Raw genomic sequence first — 24,195 nt, forward strand, 5'->3', positions numbered from 1 at the left:
TGTTCTGGATTTGTATTCTCTGGAGCCGAAATCTCCACGTCTGATAGGGACCATGTGAAATAAACAGAACTATGTGAATTATATAAGATGCATGAAATTCATGTATTCAGTCATATTATGGTGACTGATTGTTTTTCAGGCGGAAAGTACAGCAGTCGCACCGGGCAGCACTGGACCACAGCACCCTAAGCTCCGATGATGACGACGATGATGGACTCTATGATCATTCCAGCATAACCTCTATATTAACTGAGGGCAACCTGCAGACCAGCTCTTGCTAGAGAAAAGGAGGGAACACATATATTGGATAAAGCACGTAGCAATCACAATGGTCATTACACAGTCACTGTGGTGACACTGGACATATGACATTACACTGGACACTGCATCTTCAGACAAAATAGTGGACCTGATAAGGCATGAGCAGGGAGGCTTAGTTGCTAGTGGAAAAAATACAAACCTAGTAAACGCTATAATAAACTGACATTATGCTTAGTAACGGAATCGAGGTAAATAGAAATATAATCTACCGAATGGTGGATATTTTAGGTTAGATACAGGTCACTAACAATAGGGGGAGCTGTTCCTTCTTCACATACTTTAATCGAAGACGGAGTTGGCATTTACATGGGAAATATGAGTTTACTGTACAGAAGATGGTTTGGCTTGGACTCCACTCCAAAAGCAGATGACCCTGGAGATCCTTAGATTTTAAGGTTCTCCACAAAGTGGGCCCTCTGACATCTTCATGTCTTGCTGCCCAGCTCTGTCTTGTACGGGAACCCAGCTGCACCTATCGGCTGTACAGAAATACTCTCCTTTGGTCTCACATTGGTACGCTGTACAAATCTGACTATGGTTTTGATATGGTTATTCTTTGCAAGCAATCTTTTCAATGTTTTTGCACAGATGGTACGATATGTTGTACTTTACGTTCAGTATGAGTGAGTAATGAGTGACATAATGTATTCAGAATCTGCCAAATGAACACAAAAGCAGTCTAAGTACAGACCATTACACTGTTTACTTCTGTTGAACCCTGCAATTCTGTTTTAACCAAATTCGAGTCAACCTGCACTAAACACTGGATTCCCACCATATTACTTGTTCTGGCAACATATTTTACTGAATATACATTCGGGTATTTTTCCCCATTTTATTATCTCTGTTTTCTTTATTTTAAAATCAAGCACCTTTATGAATTTTGTGTAATCTCAGTTGACTCTTCTTTAGCAGTCAAGTCTTAACAATACTGTTCATAATGCCATACTTTTTCAATGTTTTGAAATGATTAAAATTATACATGATTATTGTAACTATTTATTAGTATGCTGAATACTGAACAGCAGTTTAAATATTTAATGAGAAGTCACTACACTACAATCAGTATAATCCATTTCTGCAATGATTTTATAATGGTTGATTTTACTTGAACGTTTGTTTACTGATTAAATATTTTGTATCTTTTAGTTCAGTGGTTGTCAACCGGTCGACCGTCAGGATATCTAGATATTTTTAGCCGATCGCAACATGCCCCCCCTCCAAGTATCGGTGAAAATACGCCGAATGGATACCATTGTGATCTGGTAGCTCGCCAGAGTGTTTACTTTATATTAATATCTCACCGTAAAAAGGTTGGAGACCATCGTTTTACCTTTTAATGTGGTGTAACCGTCTTCTGGAATTGGCCCACAATTATTACACAAATCATTTTAAACTGTGAAATTGTTTACAGCATTTAGTCATCTTACCTTTTCAGTTATATATTTTTGAAAATAAAGTAAAATGCTATAAATGAGGAATCTGTTTCCTGTATGTGGGTTATTTTGCTTTAGTCCCATCAAACATATCAGGTAAGAAACAATGTGCTTCTCCTCCATATTTGTCGTCCTCTTGTTTTAAAATATTATGCATCTGTTCATACTGACACATACAGTACAATGGGTTCTATCTATTGATTGTCAGTTGCACAGGAAATGAAGACACCACCATGATGTTGCCGAGCCTATAACAGCCATCGATCAGTACTGGTCAATGACATGGGACTGGCACTGGCTTTGGTGCTCAAGCCATCATTCTGTTGACAGATCTGTTGAACTAAAGCGCCACCTCTTTCTAGAACTCGATCCACCTCGCCCTGCCCTGTGTACGTGAAGCTTGTGTGTTCTCACTTCCTCCAGGCCATCTGACTTCCTTCTAAATTGAGTGGCACATTTCTGGTGAGTTGGGAACACTAAATTGTTCATGAGCGCGCCATGCGGAACTCGGTCCAATTAAGGGTGTAGTCCACTAGCCCCGGGCTTCCTGGGGTACTGTTGGGACCAATGTCACCTTGTTTGGACAAGCGCTTAATCTGAATGGATGGAACACAGGTGTCACAAAACTATTTGGCAAATTAATAATTCCAGCCTCACCCATTTATTGTTAATTCTTTGTTACATTTTTCTTCTGTGGAAAATTTTTACTGCAAAAACAAAATGGCATAGAGTTACTTTTATAAATAGTAAAAGCAAACCTTTGATAGACATGACATGTCAGTTATGTCAGATTCCTTTTTGCAGGTACTTTTTTTTCCAAAGCAACTTGCATTTTGGGACAAAGACATTTTAGCTGGTCCTTACAGCAATGGGTGTTTAAGGGCCCAATGGTGAAACAATTCTGCTGACCACAGAATTTGAACCAGTGACATTCTGGTTGGGGGCCAAGCGGTGGTGCAGTGGTTAGCAGTGATTAGCAGTGGTTAGCGGTGATTAGCACTGTTGTATTACACCTTTGAGTCTTTGCCATGGCTCCATGTGTGTGGAGTTTGCATGTTGTCTTCATGTCATCATGGGGTTTCCTCTTGGTACTCTGGCTCCCCCCCAAACACATATAGTCCAAAAATACAATGAGGCTGACTGGAGTTACCAAATTGTCCACGTGTGTGTGCTGTGCTGTGCTGTGCTGTGCTGTGCTGTGCTGTGCTGTTCCCTGCCTGTAGCCTTCAGGATAGACTCCAAATCCCCCTAACGCTGAAGTATTGGTAAACAACGCTTAAACTACTATTTATTATATACTTTTATACTGCAATGAAGGTTGCGTGACTTATTCAGTGGCTAATAATGTACCTTATGAACTTAAATGCAAAAGCTTCAATATGCATTGTATGTGTATTTGGAGAGGGAGTAGTTTATTTAATTGTTATATCCCTTATTTTTTATTTTCATTTATGAAGTCTTGCACTTCACACCCTCCATGTCACTACTTGCTAATGGACGATCCCTTTTTCTATAGTCCTCCTTCTCCCGCCATTCTTCTCCTTGCAGCCGTGCACGAGGAGGGACCAGGGACGGATTACGGACCGGGCCAGCGGGGCCGCTGCCCAGGGGCCCTTGGGGTGCAGGGAACCCGTGGGGCCCCTAGCCCAAAACAATTTGCAACGCTTATCAACAATGTATTTTCGTTTGTCTATTTTAGAGGGCCTACATTCTTTGATCCTCTGCCTACAAGGGCCCCTGACCCTATAGGGAGGGCGTTTGGCTGCCAAGGGCCCTTGAATTGTGGTGGGTGTGGTGGTGGGGGGGGGGGGGGTTAAGAATAATCTCCCTCCTTACCCAGATGATTCTCCCTTGGAGCATATCCTACGTTAAACACCTGCACTCTGTTTTGCTACCTCTTTAAAGACCCAGCAGTATTAAGTGGCTAATAAGACTACAGTTGTAGAGCAGGAATTCATGTGGGAACTGATAGTAAAGCACTGAACAAAGAATGCGTGTCAGTTGCAATGTCATTCCAAATTTCCAGTTTAATTTAAGTCTGTTGACTGATCTGTTTTCGCACTCGGTGGATATTTAGAAAATAAGGGAAGATGTGTCTAGTGCATTCAAAAAAAGGACAATAGAATTTTTTCCTTTGTCTTTTTCTTCATCAGAACAGATTAGAGTGCTTTATGGTGTGTTGAAATGTGGAGCATGGATAATACCCATGCAAATTAAGCTCTTTCCAGTACACTGTCAACACAAATGCTCTTTAAACCAGAAGGCAGTGTCTGGAGGTCATGCAAAACAGGGATTGCGTTATTGCATTAGTCATAATAACAGTGTGCGATCAGATGCTAGAGCATTTGTATGAATTACCTGCAGTTACCTGACTAAAGTCTCTTATTAATTACTGTACATGACTGTCTACAATACTGACTCTACATGACCGCGTACAATACTGAATGCAGCAGTTCGTCATTAAGGTGTGGCAGATATTCTTCTGGGTCTGTCAGTTTTGGCCGACTCCAAAAGCTTTTTTTTTTTAATCAATTTTAAAGTTGTTTTAGATATGAAATCAGCTCTGAAGACCCCCTAGATGTGAAATACTCAGTATAGGACACTGTTGGTTTGAAGATAGTTATCTTATGCAAACTAGTCCACAGAATTAAACAGATTAATGTAAAATGAGGCTATCTATGTCCCACAGTAATATTCCGCATTCTGCTACAAAAAGAAATGCATTGGATTGATACTTTCTTTAATTATTAAAATAACATAAAAAAAAAACTGATTACATGATCTCATCTGAAATTACAAACTGTGATTGCAGCTCTTGCCAGTCCTTGGTTAAGTGATGCCACAGGTATGCAATTAGATGTTGGCTTGAAACTCAACAGTTACACAAGCGGAAAATATGCTCCGTGTGGTTTTACATGTGAAGGCTTTTCTGTTTTGAACCTTCATTTAAGAACATATGAACGTAGCATTTATTCCTGTAGACACAAAAATACAACTTAATGATACATATCTTTAAAAAAAACTAAAATCTTGAACAGTGAGCTGAACGTGGGCTGAATTATGGAGCTAATAAATCTTTCTGTAAGGATATTTTTGTTCATTTATCTGTCCATCCATCCATCCATCCATCCATCAATGTTTTCTGTAAATGCATGACCTGTTGAGGCTACAGGAAATTGTGCATTTCCTAGGAAACAGGATGCAAGGTGTGGTTCATTTTGAATCGCACTTGTTTCATATCAATGCTAAGAGTGATACGGTGTATTAAACAGGAAAAACCCAAGGTTTATCCTTTCCTTGTCTGGGTGCCAGTGTATTAAATGCCTAACTCTATGCATACATTTTTACTGCGTGTAATTTTTCACCACAACAGCAGTTCCCTTCATGCAGGTAACGCTAAGATGCACAACGTGAAAGTGTCAATATTTACAACATGGAATTTAAAAGGTATGTATTACACTTTATTGGGTTTACCTCACTGTAAAAGGAATGCGTGACACTGTATTTGCGTTTTGCAATAGGTGAAACACACCCTGACCAAAAAGGCTCCTTTATTTTGTGAGAAGCGTCACTGCGGGATCCTGAAAGATCTAATATCATTCCGGTAGCCTCCTCGTTATTGCATCTTCCTGTAATGGCCAAGAGCAAATATTAAAGTTCAGTAGTCAGCCTCGATCTTCCATAACGGCAAGATTATGGTAAAATAACTTAGAATTTATGGGATATATGCCTTTCATAACTGTTTGATAAATACCCATAACATGAGTTCTTCATGTGAACCATATAGAAGAAATTTATGAGGCTTTGTAACAAAGCATTCAGATATTTTGTTATTAAGGAAATGGTTTCTAAAGAAACAAATTAAATATTTGAATCAGAATCTGAATCAGATTAATTGGGCCAAGTATGTTGACACAGACAGTACCAGTCAAACGTTTAGACACACCAACCATAGAAAGGTTTATTTGTACTCTACATTGCAGAATAATTACAAAGACATGAAAACTATCAAATGATGTTTATGGATTATGCACTGACCAAAAAAGTATTAAACAAAAAAGTAATTGTTGGGGGCTGGGATCGGAAGGTTGCCAGTCTAAATGCATGGGTCGGCAGAGTGATACCAGCATTGGACCTTTAGCCTCAACTGCTCCAGGGACTGGCTGTTCCTACCTTCTCCTCTACACCAGTTCCATGAGGTGGCTTCCTGGGATGCTTTTCCAGCTGTCCTGCAGGAAGTCCCATATATGCTGTGCACTCATTGGTCGCTTTTCCTTCCCTCACTCCTCACACTCCTCCAAAAGCCATTTCTACTGTGTTTAGGTCAGGTGGCCAGGTCATGTGACCCCATGGGCCTCGCCGCTATTAAATCTGAGGGGGGCGTGTCCCCCTCACATTTCATAATGATTCGTTTGGACCCCCCCACATTTAACATAAAATATTAATGTTATGCCAGTGTGTGTCCCCCCACACTCGGAATGCTTCTGACGCCCCTATCACTCCCCTTTGTGGGTGGCTTTGTGTATCCAAACTTTTGACTGGTACTGTACATGAAATTTGTCTCTGGTTGTCAATGACTCACATGCATACAGTGGGTACTGACACAGTTAAGACAAGATGAAACAACGATCACGTATTTGATCTTAAAGTTTCCGTTGACGGTTTTATATTACGGTCTATAACTAATTTTGCTATTGGTAATACAAATCGGAGAGGTTCCAGCAAATAAGATCTAGCCTTCTCATTATTTCCTTTAAGCACCATTAAGTACTATTGCACCTCTGTCCAATTCGCAACCACCAAACTAATTCCCTGATAAGCCTTAAGCTCCCAGGTACGCTGCTGTTCTATTTTTGTTACTGAGCTTTTCCTCGAGCTGAAAATCAAAGGGAATCTGTGTGAGGAAGGAAGTGAAAGAAACTAAGACAAAGTGAAACGATGGTATCAGGACATACTGGTATAATACCAATAAACATGACGCATTTGAAAATGTTCATAATCCCTCGTAATTAATTTCAGAATAAATAAAGGAGGTTGGAGTGGTTCAGAGGGTAGCATTGTTGGCTCACCATCGCCCCCCCCCCCTCCCCCCGCTACCTTAATCCTGTCTCTGCTGTGTACGTGATGTTTGCCCGTTTGCCCGAAGTTGTACTGGTCTCCAGAGACATGCAGTTACATTAACTGGCATCTCTAAGGTCCGTGTTTGATGTGACTAGGCCTACTAACTCTTGGAGGGTCTACAAGAAATAATGGAAATAACTAGAAAAACAGTCTTTTTAAGGCGGAGTTCCTTGGCAGTCCATGTCTGAATTGCCATTTATGTGCAATTACATGCCATGTTATGGACAGGAATCCTGTCCAGAGTCTACCCCTATTTTCAGCCTTATGATGAGTGGGATGGACCTCAGTCTCCCTTTTGATCCCATATAGGATAGGTGACTGGCAGATGGAAAAATTGGGAAAATAATGTGTATAAATTAAACTTTATGAGTACTTGTTTATCTATTCATTAAAGCGCAGAAATGAAACTTCGGGGGAGGGGGGTGCTTAATAATAATAGCGTCTTTGAAATCATTTTTGAAAAACAGGTTATTCGCTATACAGGCATCTCCGAAACTATTTTTGTGCCCGGGGCAAATTACGACCTCATCAAAGCTGCTTGTGTAATTCAGTTGAAGCTTTTCTAACACTCCTCGGGTGTGACAGCCGAAAGGTAACGAGCGCCGTGTTAGCGGTGAGGTCACGAGGAAAGTGCCCTCTGATTGGCTGGCGGCGCGCTGGGGCCAGATAGCGAACTGCGCGAGGACCCGCTTATCGCTCCGCTCGCAGAGTCCGGGTCCGGCCGAGTCGACGCGGTGCGTGATGGTTCAACTGCGGGCTGCAAGTAAAAACAAATTATTAAAGCGAGGTGCTTCCCTTCAGCAAGGAAAATAAAACGGTTTCTTTGTGGAATCAGCCGAAATTAACAGTACTATATTACTTCATTGAACTTTTCAGCAGTCGCATAAAAATGCACGGGATGTCCCGGAGTCTCTGTACCTTTAGCAACAGTTTACCGGATGGCAGAGGAAAGGTGAGCCGGACCTTTCCTATGTAGTAACTAACTGTGCCTTAAATGTCTGCTTTGTCTTTAGACTTCTGTTACTGTGCCGGTCTGTATCTAACCAGATGCTGTGTTACAGGTTACAGTGTTTAATTTATAAGTATAATTCTTTTCATTTATCTTGGCTAATGCAGATTCGCTTGAGTTGCAATGTTAGCTGATATTATATCTTGCAATGGCGTAGGAACCAGGTGTGACGGGGGGGGGGCACGAACCTCCCAATATTTAATTTGGCTTCATTCGTCCTTCCCACAAAAACAGACCATTGCATTTACATTAAGTCGTGTCCCCCATCCAATATCAAACTCTCTTCTACGTCCTTGACATAGTGTGATATGATATGGCGATATGAATGCTATTTCTATTTGTATAATTATTTGTAATGTGATGGCCTTTTGATATTCGTTTTCATTTTTAAGCTCTATTGGCATTCTTCTTGTGTTTACTAACGTTGATGTGCCAACACTAGAGACCCTGATTAATAATAAATCCGGATATTTACTTTTGGTTACATGCCAGGGTTAAAACATTAAGCTTTTTGGACGTCAGCGTCTAACCTGAGCGCGCCAGTCACCATGAATTGATTGTCTGAATCTGACGTCATGTTACCTGCATAATATCGTGTAGGCTACGTCCATACCTGTATCTACCAGCCGCTTATCCTGCATGGTAAGAGTTCCAGAGATCACACACACACACATATGCATATATAGGTTTAAGAGCTCCGTGTATAACCTACATTATTGTGACACAGGCGAGGAATGCACCAGTGGATTGTTTATTGTGAGATTCTAGGAGCTGTTTAGACAGGTGTTTCTGAAAGGATACCATCAATCAAATACTTTAGTCCAAGATGAATCCTTATACTTGGGCTCTGATTTAGCCCTGGTGTAAAACAATTTCCAAATGACAGTGTTTTAGTCAAAGTTTTAATATCTCATCACACACCATCTTGTGCAGGACTGGAAACTGTGCCAGTAGTAATAAAGATCCTTGCTTTGGAGTTGCGCACAGCTCAGTAACTTAGTTGAAATGAATGTTCTCACACATTTAACATTGGTGTACATTTTGCACAAACGTCAACATTAGTTGTAAAAACCAGTGTCTACATTTGCAACAGTGTAATAAAATTACTTCACACGGAACATTTTTTATGTGTGTGGCCTGTCTGTGTTAAGTCATTGACATTAATGTAAAGCTATACTAATGAATAAGATCTGATCACAGTATGCTTTTTTAACCGAACTTAACTGAACTAGTGTTTGTGGGAGAGCTGTTTAATGTCGTATAATTTTATAACCATAACTCTACTTTGGCATATTCTATGAGACTATGCTGTTGTGGATGAAGCTCTTTAGATGACCATTCAGCTGGATTTGCCTTGACCATCAGTTGCATGATAATGAGGGCCAGTGTGTGGCTCAGGGTCTTAGGCCACTAGGCCTGTGATGAGAGAACCACCAGTGTGGATACTGCAGGGGCCCTGGATGGACCCCTTTAGAAATGCAAAAGGTGCAAGATCTATAATTAGGTATTGCAGGGTTTGTTAGGTTTTGCTTTAAAGCTCACAAATCTGGCCCAGCCTCGTGCGGATCATTCCTCCTTTGCATCGCGCTGTCAGTAGGCTGGATCATTCACTGCCGCTGAAATATGAGGAGGTTCTCCGTCCATCTTTCGCAAACATTCATTGGTTTAAGTCTGGAAATTGCAAGCTATATTAATATATTTGTGAGCAGGGAAATGTAACTGCCGCTAAAGCGGATATCCCATTGGCGGAATTTAATTACAGCTCGTTTCCCCTTTTTTGCATTTTCATCATTATATTAAGCAGCGCATGTTCTAAAATGAGTCTATATAACAGTACACGGGCACGCAGTCTAAAAAATATCGTCTGAAAATAACAATCATATCAATAAATGCAATATTTTTATCTGTCTTGAAATGGTGTCGCTTTTACCACATTACTAAGTCTATGAGTGACATATGTATGATATAGATTTTATCTACAGACTATTCTACTGGAAAAACCGCTCACTCTGGTTGTTGAGTCGGTATTATTCGTCATATTATTGGTGTAGATTGTTGTCATTCAAGAGTCACTCGGTGCTTGTTTATATAAACATGACCGCCCTTTTCGGCACTTGAAACTTCGGCGGAGGAGCGTCTGTCTGTGTGGCTTCTTGTGGCGAAAAAGAAAACGTGTTGTTTTGTAATTTTTAATTCGACTTGTGACTTTGCGAGATTGTGTGCGTGCAGCTAACAGTAAGTTCAGTCTAACAATGTAAATAATGTCCTTTAACTATTTATCGTCGTTTTCGTTAGCTTCTTTGTTAGCACCACAATGATGCCGCCGTAAATTAGCTGTAATATTATACCTGTAATACAGTAGCCCACTTATAATTCGGTTAGGTTCTGCTTCTGTTGTTACTAACACTATACCGTCCCCACTATTGGGTTTTATCAATGTTAATCGAAGTCGTTGCTTGTTTCTTCATTAATAAATCGCAGTTAGTGTTAGACTAGTCGATGTTAAAAGTAGGTACTGTCAGGTGAAAATGGAATATTGGTTCAGATTAGATTTAACGAGTCAGAATGTTTTATTTTGATATAAAATAAAAACAAAGGAATTTCTAGTCTTTAACTCTGAGACGGGGATGAGTCGGCACCTGAGTTTCGTTTTAAGGGCGTTTTTCCGCCGCTGAATGTCGGGGTTTTTCGCGATGAATCTCGTGAAAAGTTTTTTTTTTCTTTTTCAAGCTTTGTTTAGGGTCTAGGCTTCTGTTAGAAAACTGAGTGCGAAATAGAGTAGTATTTTTTTAAAGAAATGGGTTGGCAAAACGTTCTCTTTTTTTGAGGAAAACAATTAAGTTAAATGTGAAATTTATGGACAGAGTAATGAGGTAAATCTGAAGTGTTTGGGGCCAGTTTATACATTTCTCAGCAGTCGGTGCGCTTACCTACTAAAAGCATTTGTGATTTGCGGTATGCTTTATAGTGTGTGTTTGTGTGTGTGCATGTGTGTGTTTACACATATTCATCTTGCATTTCTGGAAGGTCATGTGTCCAAATCCCATGGTTGCCGAACAGTCGTACTGCTTGTGGCCCCTAAGCAAGGCCCTTATGCCTATTTCCATTTCCTCCAGGGATGCTGGCTGCCCTCCTCTAGAAATGTATGTTGCTTTGGACTAGAGGTGCATGAGATATCATTGTAGGCTGAGTATCTGTTAAAAATCAAAATATTGACATCAGTCCGATGTGTCAGTCTTGGCTGATATTGCTGGCCGACATTTAACCTTTATTGAAATTCAGAGTGAGCACCACTATTAAATCAGGCCGGGAAATTGATCTTTCCTTATCCACAGAACAAAAAAATGATGTAATGTCTAACCTGTGCTGTTGGCAAGCTCAGCAAGTACACCACCGGAACCCCCGCCCCCCAGCGTTGCTCAGCGAGTGAATCAGAAGTTGGCCAATTATCATTTTTCAGATATTACACTACTAAAATATAATGGTTATCAACAGGGGTGTGCAGTAGGGGTATGGCAGATGCAGGGGGCTCAGCACTGTACAGGGACCCTTGAATACATAAAATATGTTAAAGTGGTTGGGGGGGGACATGATAACATTTCATAACAGAGCTCAGAATTTCTAGCTACACCCCTGGTTATTGGTATCGGTCACATTCTCACATCAGTGCCCTGTTTGTTTGTTTGGTCACTTTGAAATATGTAATTGGGGTTTTACTTAGTCACAGTGTATCTATATCTTAAGCACTAAGTTCCAGAGTCATTGGTGGAATTTCAATCGTCATTCCACGGCACAACCGGAGTGGAATGTTCCCGCAGTCGAAGTGGGCTTGGCCTGCCGTCATGTTTATTGCATAAAGTGGGCGGAAACAGAGTTTCACCAGCTGTCAGGGAAGGGAAGGCATGTAAAGCCTTCAGCATGACTCTGCTGGGAGTAATTCTAGTGGGTATGTCCGTAGATGGGCAGGTGCTCGCTCAGGAATTTCCTCATCTGCCCTCTTCTGTCTGCCCTCCTACTTGGGAGGCGTCACGTCATGCTATCACGGCATGCACTGCTGTTTAGTCCTTCTTGCTTTTCCACTCCAAACAGAGGCAGAGGGCTTGTCGGTGGGGGTGGGGTCTTTGATGACAGAGAGAAGATGCTGCAGTGTGCCAAAGCACCCTGTGCTAACAGCCTGTCCTCAAGTGAACTGCTTCTCGGCTAAATAACACCTTGCGTGTGCGTGTCACAAGTGGCCCGTAGGTCTGTCAGAAGTAAACACTGCAAGCACTGCATGCATTGTCACCTGGGATCCTTGTCAACAATGGAAATTTTGAACTTTTAATTTGAGAGAACGGCTTTCATTTCAGATAAGGAGTGTAGTGACATTTCAGTGCAGGCTCTGACATTGTGTTGCATTTGTCTTTGGGTTCACACGGATTAATGAATTCTTGTTTTGAGCATTTTTTTTTTTCTGAATTCAAGCCTCGCTCCACCGAAAACAAAGTGTTGCGGTTTAGTTATTTTGGAGCGACACATGATGGTGGTGGTGGTGATTTGATGGGTGTGACTCGTGCCTTCATTGCATTAGCTTTATCCCTGTTCAGCCAGTGGGACATTTTGTCTTCCAGTTCCAAGTCACTCCCTTCATGTGTCAGGGCTTGGGAGAGGTGAGACTGACAGCAGGCCTTGCCTCTCCTAGCCTTTCTGACCTTTGACTGTGAGAGGATATGAAACGCAGCACGTAAAAGCTGACGGGGAAGGGGTGGCTTTCTCTGGCTATGCTAAATGCTAATTGGCCCCCATCTACACTGATCACACAAAGAATCGGTTCCCCTGACTCACTTATGCAAACACTCTTTCATGTATACACTGCACACAAATGCAAACCACAGTATGCATGTACAGACTCCTATGAACGGTGTGTGAACTTAAGCGTTCTCACACACGCTAACCAAATCCACACTGGGTGAAGCTGTGCTGTACCCCAAGGCTTCATCGCCCTACGGGCCAAGCAGCCCTCTGTCCCTCCCTCCGTTTTCCCACAGACCCGCTGTGCGTGTTGACACGACTGCCTGGACAGGTAATTAATAATTAAGTTTGGTTTGCATGCTGTCAACATTTTACGTAACCACTCTTACGCAACATAATATTTTTCGCACTAATCCCCCTCACCCTGGATTGTTGAAACAAGTGTTTCTGCCAAATTCATTGTTCATCCTTCATTTTAGCACAATTGAATATGCTTTTTGTTTTCTTGTAACAACTTTGTGTTTACCTAGCCGTTCCTGTTCTGGTCACTGGCCAAATGTTTCAGTTCTGAGTAATATGTACCAGGGTATGATTATTATTATTATTATTATTTAATTGTGTGGTTAAATTATTTAGTATTTCCATTCAGATACGATTAAAAAGTGCTTTTCAAAGGACTATATAAAATCTACACTATGTAGATTTCTAGAACATGCCCTTACCAAAGGATTTAACTGCAATACAATGCTGCCACATCACGAATCCACAGTGAACTCTGTGCCCTACCCATAATGCCTTGGCATCCTGATAAAGTTTTATCTTTTATCTTTTTGTAGGTTTGGTGGCTCATCAGGTAGCACTGTTGCCTTGTGCTTGGTGTGGAGTTGAATGTTCTGTGTGTGTTATGTGGGTTTCCTCCTGTAGTTAACACAGTTAGGCTCTTTGGTGCTGGTGGGTAGGGACATTGTGCCTCTGACTGGAAGGTTGTTGGTTCAGATCCCAGCGCCAACAGAGGGATTTTACTGTTGAGCTCTTGAATGAGGCCCTTAACCCTCAGTTGCTCCAGGGACTGTCTGACTCTGCTTTATCAAAACAGCGTTTGCCATTTTGGATGAAAGTGTCTGGTAAATAAGTGACATGTAATGTGCTTTTGTCTCTCTGACACAAAGATACACACAATGCACCTATCGGTGGACAAAACAAATGGAAGTAACTGAAGCTGAAAGCTTTGTGTGGTCTGCCTGGATTTTTTTCATAGCCCTGACAGAACAACCCCCATACCTGTGATGATGTTTTCTTTGCTTATGTAACTCAATCAACATTCTCTACATCGCATGAGAGAGACTGATTTATGTCACTCTATGTTACACTTGTTTTCCTACCTGGGGCCCCAGTCGCAGAGCCCCCTAGGGACAAGGTGTGTCCTTGCAGGTTTTCCCCATTGGGGCTTTGCTTTGGTGTCTCCACATATACATGCACATGGAAAAAATGTCAAGACGGCAGCTCTGTCTGTCTGACTCGGATTTCAGAGCTACATACACAGGCAGCTGCCAGTCGCAACCGAATTTCAACTGAAATTTTAGCAGCCCAGGACGTTGGGGAGATCATGCTGTACAGGCAAATAGGATGACCTCATCAGCAGCAGTAAGCAGAGTCATGCCTGTGTAGATGCTGTATGACCCATGTACTGCCAGGAGCCGGAGTCCGTGCTCGAATAGACAGTCGGCCCATTATGGTGCGACATAATGCATTTTAATCATTAATTAGCAATGTCGCCACCTTGGTGCTGACATTGGAGCTAAAATGGCTTCCTGCTCTGAACAGAGTGTTGGTGCGTCATGAGAGTGCGTGAACCTGCGGGGAGGGGGGGGGTCCTCTGTCCATTGTCTCCAGTTATGTTTAGTCGACATGCACCTGGGTCTCGGCCAAACCAGCACCTGCAACAGATCACATGAATTATAATTCCACAAAGGCATGTCACTTCCTGTCCTTCCTAATCCAGATTGAGTCTAACATATTGTTTCGTATAAGGATTATGAAACTGAAATATGCGCGCACACACGTGCGGACTGAAACCGCCATCTGCCCTGGCGTCATGTTGTTTCCTGTTGTATTAAGAAGAAATGACTGGGAGAGTTTGCCTGCTCTGCTGTTTGTGTGGCTCTGAGTGTCTCGTGGTAGTGCCCCCCCCAAACAAAATCAAAAACACTGTGTGGGGGGTGGCAGGGTCTATCCCCACACAACGGGGAAACCGTGTTTTAAGGATGCGTGTATTTTTAGATGATGTACATAAAATTAGACTAAATTTAAAGAGTAAAAGAGGCAGGGCTGGTGGAGACTATTTAGATACTATCTATTTAAAGTCTGTGCTGTAGGAACGGGGCAACGTTTCTCAAGAACGATGCCATTGATGTTTTTGTGCCTTTGACATTTGACAGTTATGGGGATCCCATTACAGTGGGTGTGTGGGCTATTGTGGTTTAGAATAGCATGCATTAACAGGAATTACAGTGTACAGTGTGTGCGCGTTCACCATCTTGGAACAAGCTGGCAGAGAGACAAAAAAAAGTCATGCTTGTCGAAACGGTGCCCTTATGTCAATATGCTGCCAGAACTGTGGGCGTTGGGGTGCCTTGGAGATCCAACTGAAGTACCCTTCAAGGGGACTTAACCGAAACTGCCTCACAGCATATCGAGCTGCTTGTGGATAAAAGTCATTCGAGCAAAACACGGTGGTTTTGCTTAACTTTCAGAAAAGAGTTCCAATGTGTACCTTTGCTTGTCAGTGAGGCTGTACCCTCAAGGGTCTGCCAGTTGTACCCTTAGCTGTAGGTAATGGTACCTTGTTTATGAGGAACATTTTTGTACCATCGATGGTACGTTAATGTCGTTTGCACCTTGGGTATGTTCCTCAGAGTCCATTTCTGTACCTTAAAAAGGTACCATTACCTACAGATAAAGGTACAATTGGCAGATCCTTCAGGGTACAGCCCCAGTGACAGCAAAGGTACAAAAAACATTAATGTACCATCGATGGTACAAAAATGTTCCTCAAAAACAAGGTACCATTACCTACAACTAAGGGTACAATTGGCAGACTCTTGAGGGTACAGCCCCAGTGACAGCAAAGGTAGACATTGGAACATTGTTTTTTGACAGTGTACCACCATCCTCGAGGGCTCACAGCCCTTAGGATGAATTGAAAACATCCCCTTTGTTCTCCCATCACCCACTTCAGCTTGGTACACAGACCTTCTTAGGGAGCTGCCTTGATGTTTGTCCCGTGTGTGTGTGTGTGTGTGTGTTTACATCTTCATTTGTCCTCCGTCCATGTTTCATGGCCACCTGAGGCAGATAACGAGAACTACGACCAATCGATGCCGGTCAAAACATTGGTCAAGGACAGCTAAAATATGTCAGGAATGTCCCCCCCCCCCCCCTTCTCTTGGTGTTTGTGCACAGCGGGAGGGCAGAGCCATCCTACCCTCAATCTGGTTCTTGTCAGTACCTCGTGTTGTATTTATTCCTGCTGGGTATCACCTGCTCAGCTATTATAAACGAATGAGAGCCGGCCTGGTTACAGGCAAACAGATGCTGCTGCTCAGCACCAAGCTGAGATGGTTTTCCCTGTTTTTTTTATTGGCTTTTTTAACTAACAAATTATACCTGAGAAGCTACACAGACACTTCCAGGAATGCTGCTATTTCAAGCTAGACGTACGGCGGCGCGCCTTTTTTCCACACAATGGGGATGGAAACCAAGGTGGAGATTTGCGTACGTATGTAGGAGTAACATGTAGGAGTTATTTTGGGGTTGCGAAGTGATGCTAGTTTTGGTTATGCAGATGTTTGTTACAAAACGAGGCTTGCAGCGATGAGTAAATAAACACAAACAAACTCCGGCAAATTAAGTAACACAGGCGCTAGATGGAAGCTCGTCAGTGTTGTGTAACCACAGCCGAGCCTGTCCTCTGGCACGCTTACAATCACCCGGCAAGTGAATGTTGGCTACAGATAGAAATATTGGTACTTTTTTCTAGGCCTTCTGCGAGAGTCGCTCCAACACTGACGGGGGAAATCCATCCCATGCTCCCCCCCAGTGGTTTTCCCTTCTACACAGGCATGACTCATGGAAAGGGTGTCTGTGTGCGTAGGGGGGAATCATAGGGTGGAGCAACAAGCATAAAGGGGAGATGTGTTATAACAACCCTTTACCCAGTTCCAACACACCCCAGTCTGCTTCATAAGCTTCATACGCAGCAGCTTTCAATGAGGTCATTCTCCATAATTGACCATGGTGAAAGTCCGCATGGTTATCTTTGCGAGTATTAAAATGAGCGCGGCCAGGGTTCATTCCCGGTCCTGCCTCTGCCGCTCCCGCAGTTCTGAACAAACAACTTTTTTTTCAAATTTAAAGTGCATGGATCTGGGGGAAAATCTAAGAGTTTTTAGAACGTTACGGAAAAGCAACCATCAAGCTATAGGGTTGTAGGTTACATGTGTCTGATGAGGCGTTGATCTGACGGAAGATGCCCAGAAATATTTATACACTTATCTGGAGAATGTTGGAGGGCAGGACTTGTGCCAGATAAACCCAGGATCAAATGGAGCACGGTGATGGAGGCTTGTTGCTTCTCTCATGAAATGCATGGCGGAGACTCTGCTTGTGTTGACTTGTGATGTTGTGTCTGAGCTGACAGACCCATGCTTCCTGTGTTTATCTGTTCCCTTCCCGAGTGGCTCAGAGGTTAATCCCCTCACGATGACTCATTCTCCAACCCTTATTCCAGCTGCCGTGGAAACGGGTCTGGTTTAATTATTTTTTCCATCTCTTCTGTTTCAAAATTGAAATTTTAAGTACAAACTCACGTAGCTGCAGCCCAATCCGTTTAAAAGAATACAATTCAAAAACGGAACACTTGTCTGCGTCACAAATGCCGCCTTTTCCAGCAATTTCTCTCTCTCTGGCCTTTTATTGCCCACTGGGACCAGCTCAGGTTTTCCACTCTCCCAGTCCTTCTTAACTCTCCCCCTCCCCGTGGTCATCTCTGCCTCCTCCCTTTGGTTCTTCCCCAGCCCCCATTCCCCCCCCTGTATTCTTCAGTCTCTGCTCTTGCTCCAGTCGTCCCTTTTCTGCTCACACTCATCTTTCTCCCGCCGCAAAGGACAAGTGCCCTCGGCTGAGACTCACTCTACAGGACCAGACCCGACCGGCCCAGAAGCAGCCTGACCACGACCCAGACCTTTCCACAAGCAAGGTAAAGAGCTCCTCTAAGTGCCTAAGTAACTGAATGACGGAGACCGTAGCGTGAACTACGCTCAGGAATGATGGCTGAAATGTGGATCCTGTTTTTGTCCCAGACTCTCTAACCTGAAGTAACATCTAGGGAAAGAACACTTCAGCCGGTATTGGTGTCAGGCATGTTACAGATGCCTGTCAGATTAGCGTAGCATTGAGGTGATCTTGTGTTTGAACGTGACTGACAGACTGGACTGCTCTACAGATCCTAATAATCCCAGACGCTAGTCTGTCAAGCTAAGCGATTAGCTTTGTGGGTGGTACAGCCCTCAGATACAACCGTAAAACAGCTCTTTGTGTTCAGGCTAGCCTCTTCCCGCATCTGCCACTGCTTTTACTAGAATGTTCTGTGGCGCGGGACGGAATCCACTCACTCACAAAGTTTACGCGACACGGGCTACGCTCGGGGGCTGCATGGCAGCCTGATCTTTCAGTGCGTTATTAGATAAGAACGGGTTCCGGAGCTCTTCCGGGCTTGTTCATATGATACCATGCATTGTTTGCAAGCTTTCTTTCTGTATGGGTTTAATTAGGTTTATTTTTTTTTCCAGCCGGCAGGACTTTCTTTTGCCCTGGTTCAGCCATCCAACGGCAAGCGAACGTTGCTGCTAGAGAAGGTCAAACCCACTCAGGAGAAAGTAGAAGTGATCAAGGTAAATCCGGATGGAAAAGAAGACATGGAGGATATGCGTTTGTTTTTGATGAACTGGAAGAAATGGCATCTTTTGTACGCTGGGGTGTCATGGTTTGTGTAGCTGTACTTGTCTGTATGCCAGCAGCTGGCTGCTGTTTGCTGTTTTGATGTGTGGGTGTGTGATTATGCCCCAGGCCCATAGCCAGAAATGGATTTCAAGGAGGGGGGGTTTAGCAAATTTCAAAGGGGGATTCAAACTCAAACTCACTATTTTTCTAGCTGGCTATGTGCCTGGTTGGGAGCAAACACATTTGGGGGGGGGGTTCAAACCTGCAATTTTACTACGAGCCTGCTGTGTGCTGCGCCGCGTGCATCACTACGTACCTGTGGCGTGCAGGTGTATCTGGAGGGCAGTGCGGAGAAGGAGGCTGAACAGCGCGAGAGTCTGAAGATGCTGTCAGACGAGGTGTCGCAGATTCAGGAGGTCGGTCCCGCTGAGGGTGGCGTCCCGCCGCCCTGCCCTCCTCCAATTAACCCATCAATCAGTCACTTAAAGTTATTTGTCACATACGCAGTCATGCTCCGTACAATGGTTAGTGAAACGCTTAAACGTGAGTTGCCTAACTCCAAGATTGACAGAAGACATAAAGAGACAAAACGCTAAACAGTAATGACAAATAACCGTGAATAGTGTGCAATTAGTAGTATTTTGATGGCCGCTGAATTAATAAGTATTTACAGCACAGTGGGAGTACTTATAGGACTGGACGTATGTGTTGTGTAACTCCTGTGTTTTTTCTCCTTAGGTGAGGTTTTGTCTCAAAACCCTGAGGGAACAGATGGCAGCCAGGAACAAAGCTAACAATAACCAAGCAGATCACAAGGTAGGAGCCGGTCAGCCTCTGTGCCTTTGCACACACCTCTAACTTTGTGTTCCCTTTATTTCCTTTATTGTGTATGTTTTCTGTTCCAAATCACTCACTCCTGGGGTCCCTCCTCTAGCCTCTAACCAATGGGCATGGAGTTCATCTACCCAATGGCCAATCAGCTGTCTCCAAACACAGTGAGGGCTGGGCCATCCAAGAGATTCAGGTGAGGCTGTGCTCTCTTTACACCCCATGCATAATTTGCAGAACGATGGGGCAGGTTAGCCCCACACAGCAAGGGGGGGCAGAAGTCACAGTAGCACTGACCGCACTTTCACACGTGTATCGCCTTTCTGTAACATTTCAGGCTGCAGCAAGTGTAACGCTTCATAATGTGATGTAAGAAGATACTTACGCTTTCAAGAAAGTGATCTGAAAAAAAAAAATGATGCTGCCAGAGAATGACCTCACACGCTGAGGAAGGATTGGCACGTTCGACAAAACCGTTAAAAATCTAACTGGATAAACCTGTGCCCCCGTTAAAACCTCAGGAATCCACTTACAGAAGTCATTATTCCGGGCCGTACTCCTTTCCTTGTCGTCGTCGTTGTTGTTGTTGTTTATGGTTGCCGTGTGTACACAGTGCTCCTCTCGTACCTCTGGCTCTGTGGGATGGATGTTAATGTGTCCGGCAGAACGAGTTGAAGGGCTTAGCTCCATTGCAGCCAGGAGTAATGAACGGCCGGAAGGATCGAATTACAGCCCTTACAAAGAAAGGGTTGGCAGTCACACCCCCCTGTCCCACCAGTGACACTCCCTCTGACTCCATCACTCTCATTTTGCCCCCCCCCCCCTCCATTTTTATCTTTCTGTCCTCTGTCAGGACTGGGAGGATGAGCAGGAGAGTTCTAAAATCCGGGAAGTGAGCAGACGGCTGTACGCCCAGCTGCAGGAGGCAGAGCGGAGACACCAGGAGGAGAAAGAAAAGCTGCAGGTTTGTGCCAACCCCCCCCGCCCCCCCCCCCCCCCATCTCTCTCTTCCTTCATCCTATTTTTGTTTATTTTTTAAATGGCTTACTTTTTTCTTCCCAGAGGTGGTGAGTATCAAAACAACATTGTAGTTTTATTAACGCATTGTGTCAATATTAAGATGACATGCATTTACAGGTCTTAAACAAAGAGAGAAAATAAACAAGGGCTGGGAACTGTCAAATAACATCTTCAGTCGGTCGGGGCTGAGGCTGTATGCCTGTGCATGTGCTGCTCACGGCAATGCCGCTCCCTGCCCCCTAGGAGGAGAGCCTCTGGTACCAGCAGCAGCTGGGCGAGCAGACGGAGCGCTTTTGCCGTGCCGAGCGGGGTCTCGAGGAGAGGGACCGGCAAGTGGAGGACCTGCAGCGGCTGTTGCGCGGCATGGAGGCCGAGAGCGCCGCCCTGCAGGAGAAGATGAAGGCCAGCGAGGAGCAGCTGCTGGAGATGCACGCTTACAAGGAGGGCCAGTGCGGCAAGAATAAGAGGTCAGGCCACCCACTACGGGCTCTAGGAGTGTTAGGGTTAAGGCATTCAGAAAGTATTATAAACATGGTTATACCTATAAAAAGGAATAACACATTGTCATGTTTATTGTGCATTATGAATGCTCTATGAAGGTCTCATCTATAATGCACTATAAATACCTTTATAATGCTTTATGATAGTCAGTATAAGAATTTTGGATGCTTTGTACTGCATTAGGAAGGTATTTATAATGCATTTTACATGACTGCTTTAAGTAAAGTATTACCGCATTATCTAAGAAAATACTAATTTATAGTAATCTATATAACATTTGGTAATAAACCTGTGATGTAAGTGCTTGGGTGGGACTCGGGAGGAGGTCTGGGACTAACAGCTTTGGTCTGTGCTGCAGGTCTGAGGAGCTGGAGAAGGAGGTGGCCATTCTGAAGGAGAAGATCCACCACCTGGACGACATGCTGAAGAGCCAGCAGAGGAAAGTGCGGCACATGATCGAGCAGGTGAGGGCAGGGCGACCGGTTCCTGCTTCAATCACCTGCCCCATTCTAAAGGCTGTCATTACTGTCATTGTGTCCCACACAATGGGGTTACGATAGTGAGTTCCCAGACTAATGCATTCACAGATAATATGGAGTACACAGTATATAAAAGTAGTAAAACTATTAAAGGAATTAATTCTGTGGATATGTAAACAGTGACAAAGCAGGATCTCTGTGAACGTGCATGTGACTGTCTGCAGCTGCAAAACTCACGCACAGTGATCCAGGAAAGAGACCGCGTGATCCGGGAGCTGGAGGAGAAGGTGGCCTATCTGGAGGCCGAGGTCAGCTCCTTTGCCCTTGTGTGTCTCTCTTCCCTGAATTTGTTTGCTTTTTCATGCTTTTCCATTGTCGGCTTTTCGTTTATTTTTCCATTCTGTCTTGCACAATGTCAGGGAACTCTGTTGGTCCTTTCTATCCCGCAGAACAAAGAAATGCGGGACCAGATGGATTACGTCCTGGGGGGCCAAAAGCCCGCCTCCTACCTACCACCGGAGCGCAACTCGCAGATAGTCTACAGGTAAAGTTGCGGATCCCTGACCTTGCCAAGCAAGTGCAGCGTCAGCCTTAAAAACTCCGTCAGCGGGTTTCTCTCTGTCGTTTATCCCCATGGACACATGATACCGGCACATGCAGGTGTGTCCAACGGATGCGATTTGGGCGAGACGCACAGTCGGGTGTATGTGGGTGGCCAGGCGACATAGGAGTGGCAGAGAATGACTTTTGCTGCATTGAAAGTGTATCTCTGTGACATATGTATCGCTTTAGCTTGTCCGCTTAATAACTGCCATTACTAACTTACAATACAGAAGGATTACTGTTCGTAGAAAATAGCTAAACTGACTAAATGGGGTGAGCAAAGGAGCTGTTGAAAAGGTGGCTACAGTCCTAAGGAAGGCATTCCACGGACCCAGCCCTTACCCAAGGTGTGTGTGGCCCCCAGTTCTCCATTGTCATACTCATGCGATACGAACTCTGTCCGCAGCAAGCAGTTCCAGCCCTCGACGCAGAGCAGCAAGACCCTGCCTTTCATCAAAGTCATCGAGATCAAGTCCTGAGCAGCTATCAGGAGGGACAGCACCACATTGTCACGACGAACACAAGTTACGGGAGCCAGCAGTACTGGTGGCTAGCTGGCTGCGGAACGCCACACTCGATACAGCTACACAGGTTGCCGTGCACACGTTCTGCTACTAATTTATAAATCTTGGTAGAATGTCACGTCAAATATCACATGGGTCAGTTTAAATTTCATATTTAATGTTTTGGGTCCACCAACCAAAAATGGACATAACTTATATACTCTCTGTAATGGTAGAGGAGAACAGAAAGAGATGCTTTGAAATCCATTGAACTGACAGAATGAAGGGGATTCACCATTTGTTTTGATCTCGGATACTGGTTCTCTTCCGGGACCGGGGGTTATTCTCATACTTGTGGTCAAAGAGTATGGGCTAGATTTGTGTAAAATATGGGGAAACTGACGTGAGCATTCGGGGTAGGAACAAGATGTTTTGCATGCTTGACACAAAGGCAGGGCTATTTGAAACCGGCTCGCGTGTATCGGGATTCAGATTAATCAGGTCATCTAGTCTGTGCCGGAACCGACAGCAGATGTGTCATGTGACATTATCATTGTGTACGTCCTGTTCTGTAAGCCGGGAATGCCAACCACACAGTGCCTTGGCTTGGTAGTCACACTCGAAAAAGATATGCATTTAACTTATTGGCTGAACATTTTATCCAGTAACTCAGAATCCTTTGATCTGTTTAAATCACCATCGTAAACAGTTTTCTGGTTCTGTGATGGCCTCCTGTGCACGAAGGTTAGCCTCAACTGTAACTCTGTTAATATTGACTGTGTGTCCTGGGTATGTGTCCTTGCATTTCTATTTATTATGTAACGTTAATTGTGAGTCTTTGGGTAGAAGAAGGTATTTGTCTTCGGCACAACACCATCATACAGCAGATATCGGTCAGCGATCGCGCGAGCCAAACTCAACATGAGTCCAGTTCACTGAACACTGTGAAGTCACTGACCGGACATACCACGATTATGAAGAATGACTGTTTTGAACACACTCCAGTGTCTATTTATACGAGAATCCTCAAAATGTTTGTTCACTCCAGTCCTATGAGCTATGTGTTGAATTTTGCTTGTACATGTTATTCCAGGGGCCTGGTGGTCTTGCCTCACTGTTTCATATATAGCTGAGTTTCTCCGTTTCACACAGAAACATGCTTTGGGTAGAAATAGCTATCTGGCAGACTTGAGCTTACCTATAAGCACTTCTTTGGCATATATACAGATTAATATATAATGTGAAAGTATGTTAGAAACAGTTCTGTTCAATGTGCATATAATCATGCTTTGTGTACTAATTTTTAAATAAAGTTTAATGTAAAATGTTTTTCACTAATTATCCTTAATGGAAAACAATTGGAAGTGTTTTATTTTTATATCCTGAACCAAATTTTTTTTGTGAGATTCAACAGGTCAGAGTAGCAGCCTTGTTTTCAGCAAGAGAAGCTTTAGCAAGTATCCCTTATACATCAAATCATAATGCGCTTGGCTCTTTAATGGTGTATATAGTATGTCAGATGCATACGATCATTTGGAACACTGGGTGGTTTCCATCTAGTGGTCAAATCCTGCGTAGCATCTAAAGTCGGTTTAACAGTGTCATCTGCATAGCCGTTAGATTAAAATTGTGATTCTTTTTCA

General features: G+C 43.6%; 2 protein-coding genes across 5 annotated transcripts in view; both read left to right on the plus strand.

Moving 5' to 3' along the window:
- The window catches only part of LOC125748596 (cingulin), a 28,402-nt gene extending 26,600 nt beyond the window's left edge, over nt 1-1,802 (plus strand). Inside the window, exon 21 of the mRNA XM_049024924.1 lies at nt 140-1,802. Coding sequence (XP_048880881.1) covers nt 140-281 — 142 coding nt within the window. The 3' untranslated portion in view covers nt 282-1,802. The remainder of the gene's footprint in view (nt 1-139) is intronic.
- Nucleotides 1,803-7,568: 5,766 nt separating this feature from the next.
- tuft1a (tuftelin 1a) lies at nt 7,569-23,881 on the plus strand. 4 transcript variants are annotated; one of them, XM_049025122.1, is made up of 13 exons: nt 7,607-7,665; nt 7,755-7,830; nt 17,783-17,875; nt 18,468-18,569; nt 18,948-19,034; nt 19,357-19,434; nt 19,553-19,642; nt 20,300-20,410; nt 20,710-20,933; nt 21,326-21,431; nt 21,671-21,754; nt 21,896-21,990; nt 22,456-23,881. In XM_049025122.1, the coding sequence occupies exons 2-13, from the start codon at nt 7,768-7,770 to the stop codon at nt 22,526-22,528; spliced, it is 1,206 nt and encodes a 401-aa protein (XP_048881079.1). In that variant the 5' UTR covers nt 7,607-7,665; nt 7,755-7,767; the 3' UTR covers nt 22,529-23,881. The 4 variants fall into 4 exon arrangements, with proteins under 4 accessions (XP_048881078.1, XP_048881079.1, XP_048881080.1 ...); XM_049025121.1 differs by having other exon boundaries at nt 7,569-7,830; XM_049025123.1 differs by lacking the exons at nt 7,607-7,665; nt 7,755-7,830 and adding an exon at nt 9,919-10,122.
- Nucleotides 23,882-24,195: the final 314 nt, after the last annotated feature.

This window comes from Brienomyrus brachyistius, chromosome 9 (assembly GCF_023856365.1).
Source record: "Brienomyrus brachyistius isolate T26 chromosome 9, BBRACH_0.4, whole genome shotgun sequence".
NCBI classification, from domain to species: Eukaryota; Metazoa; Chordata; class Actinopteri; order Osteoglossiformes; family Mormyridae; genus Brienomyrus; species Brienomyrus brachyistius.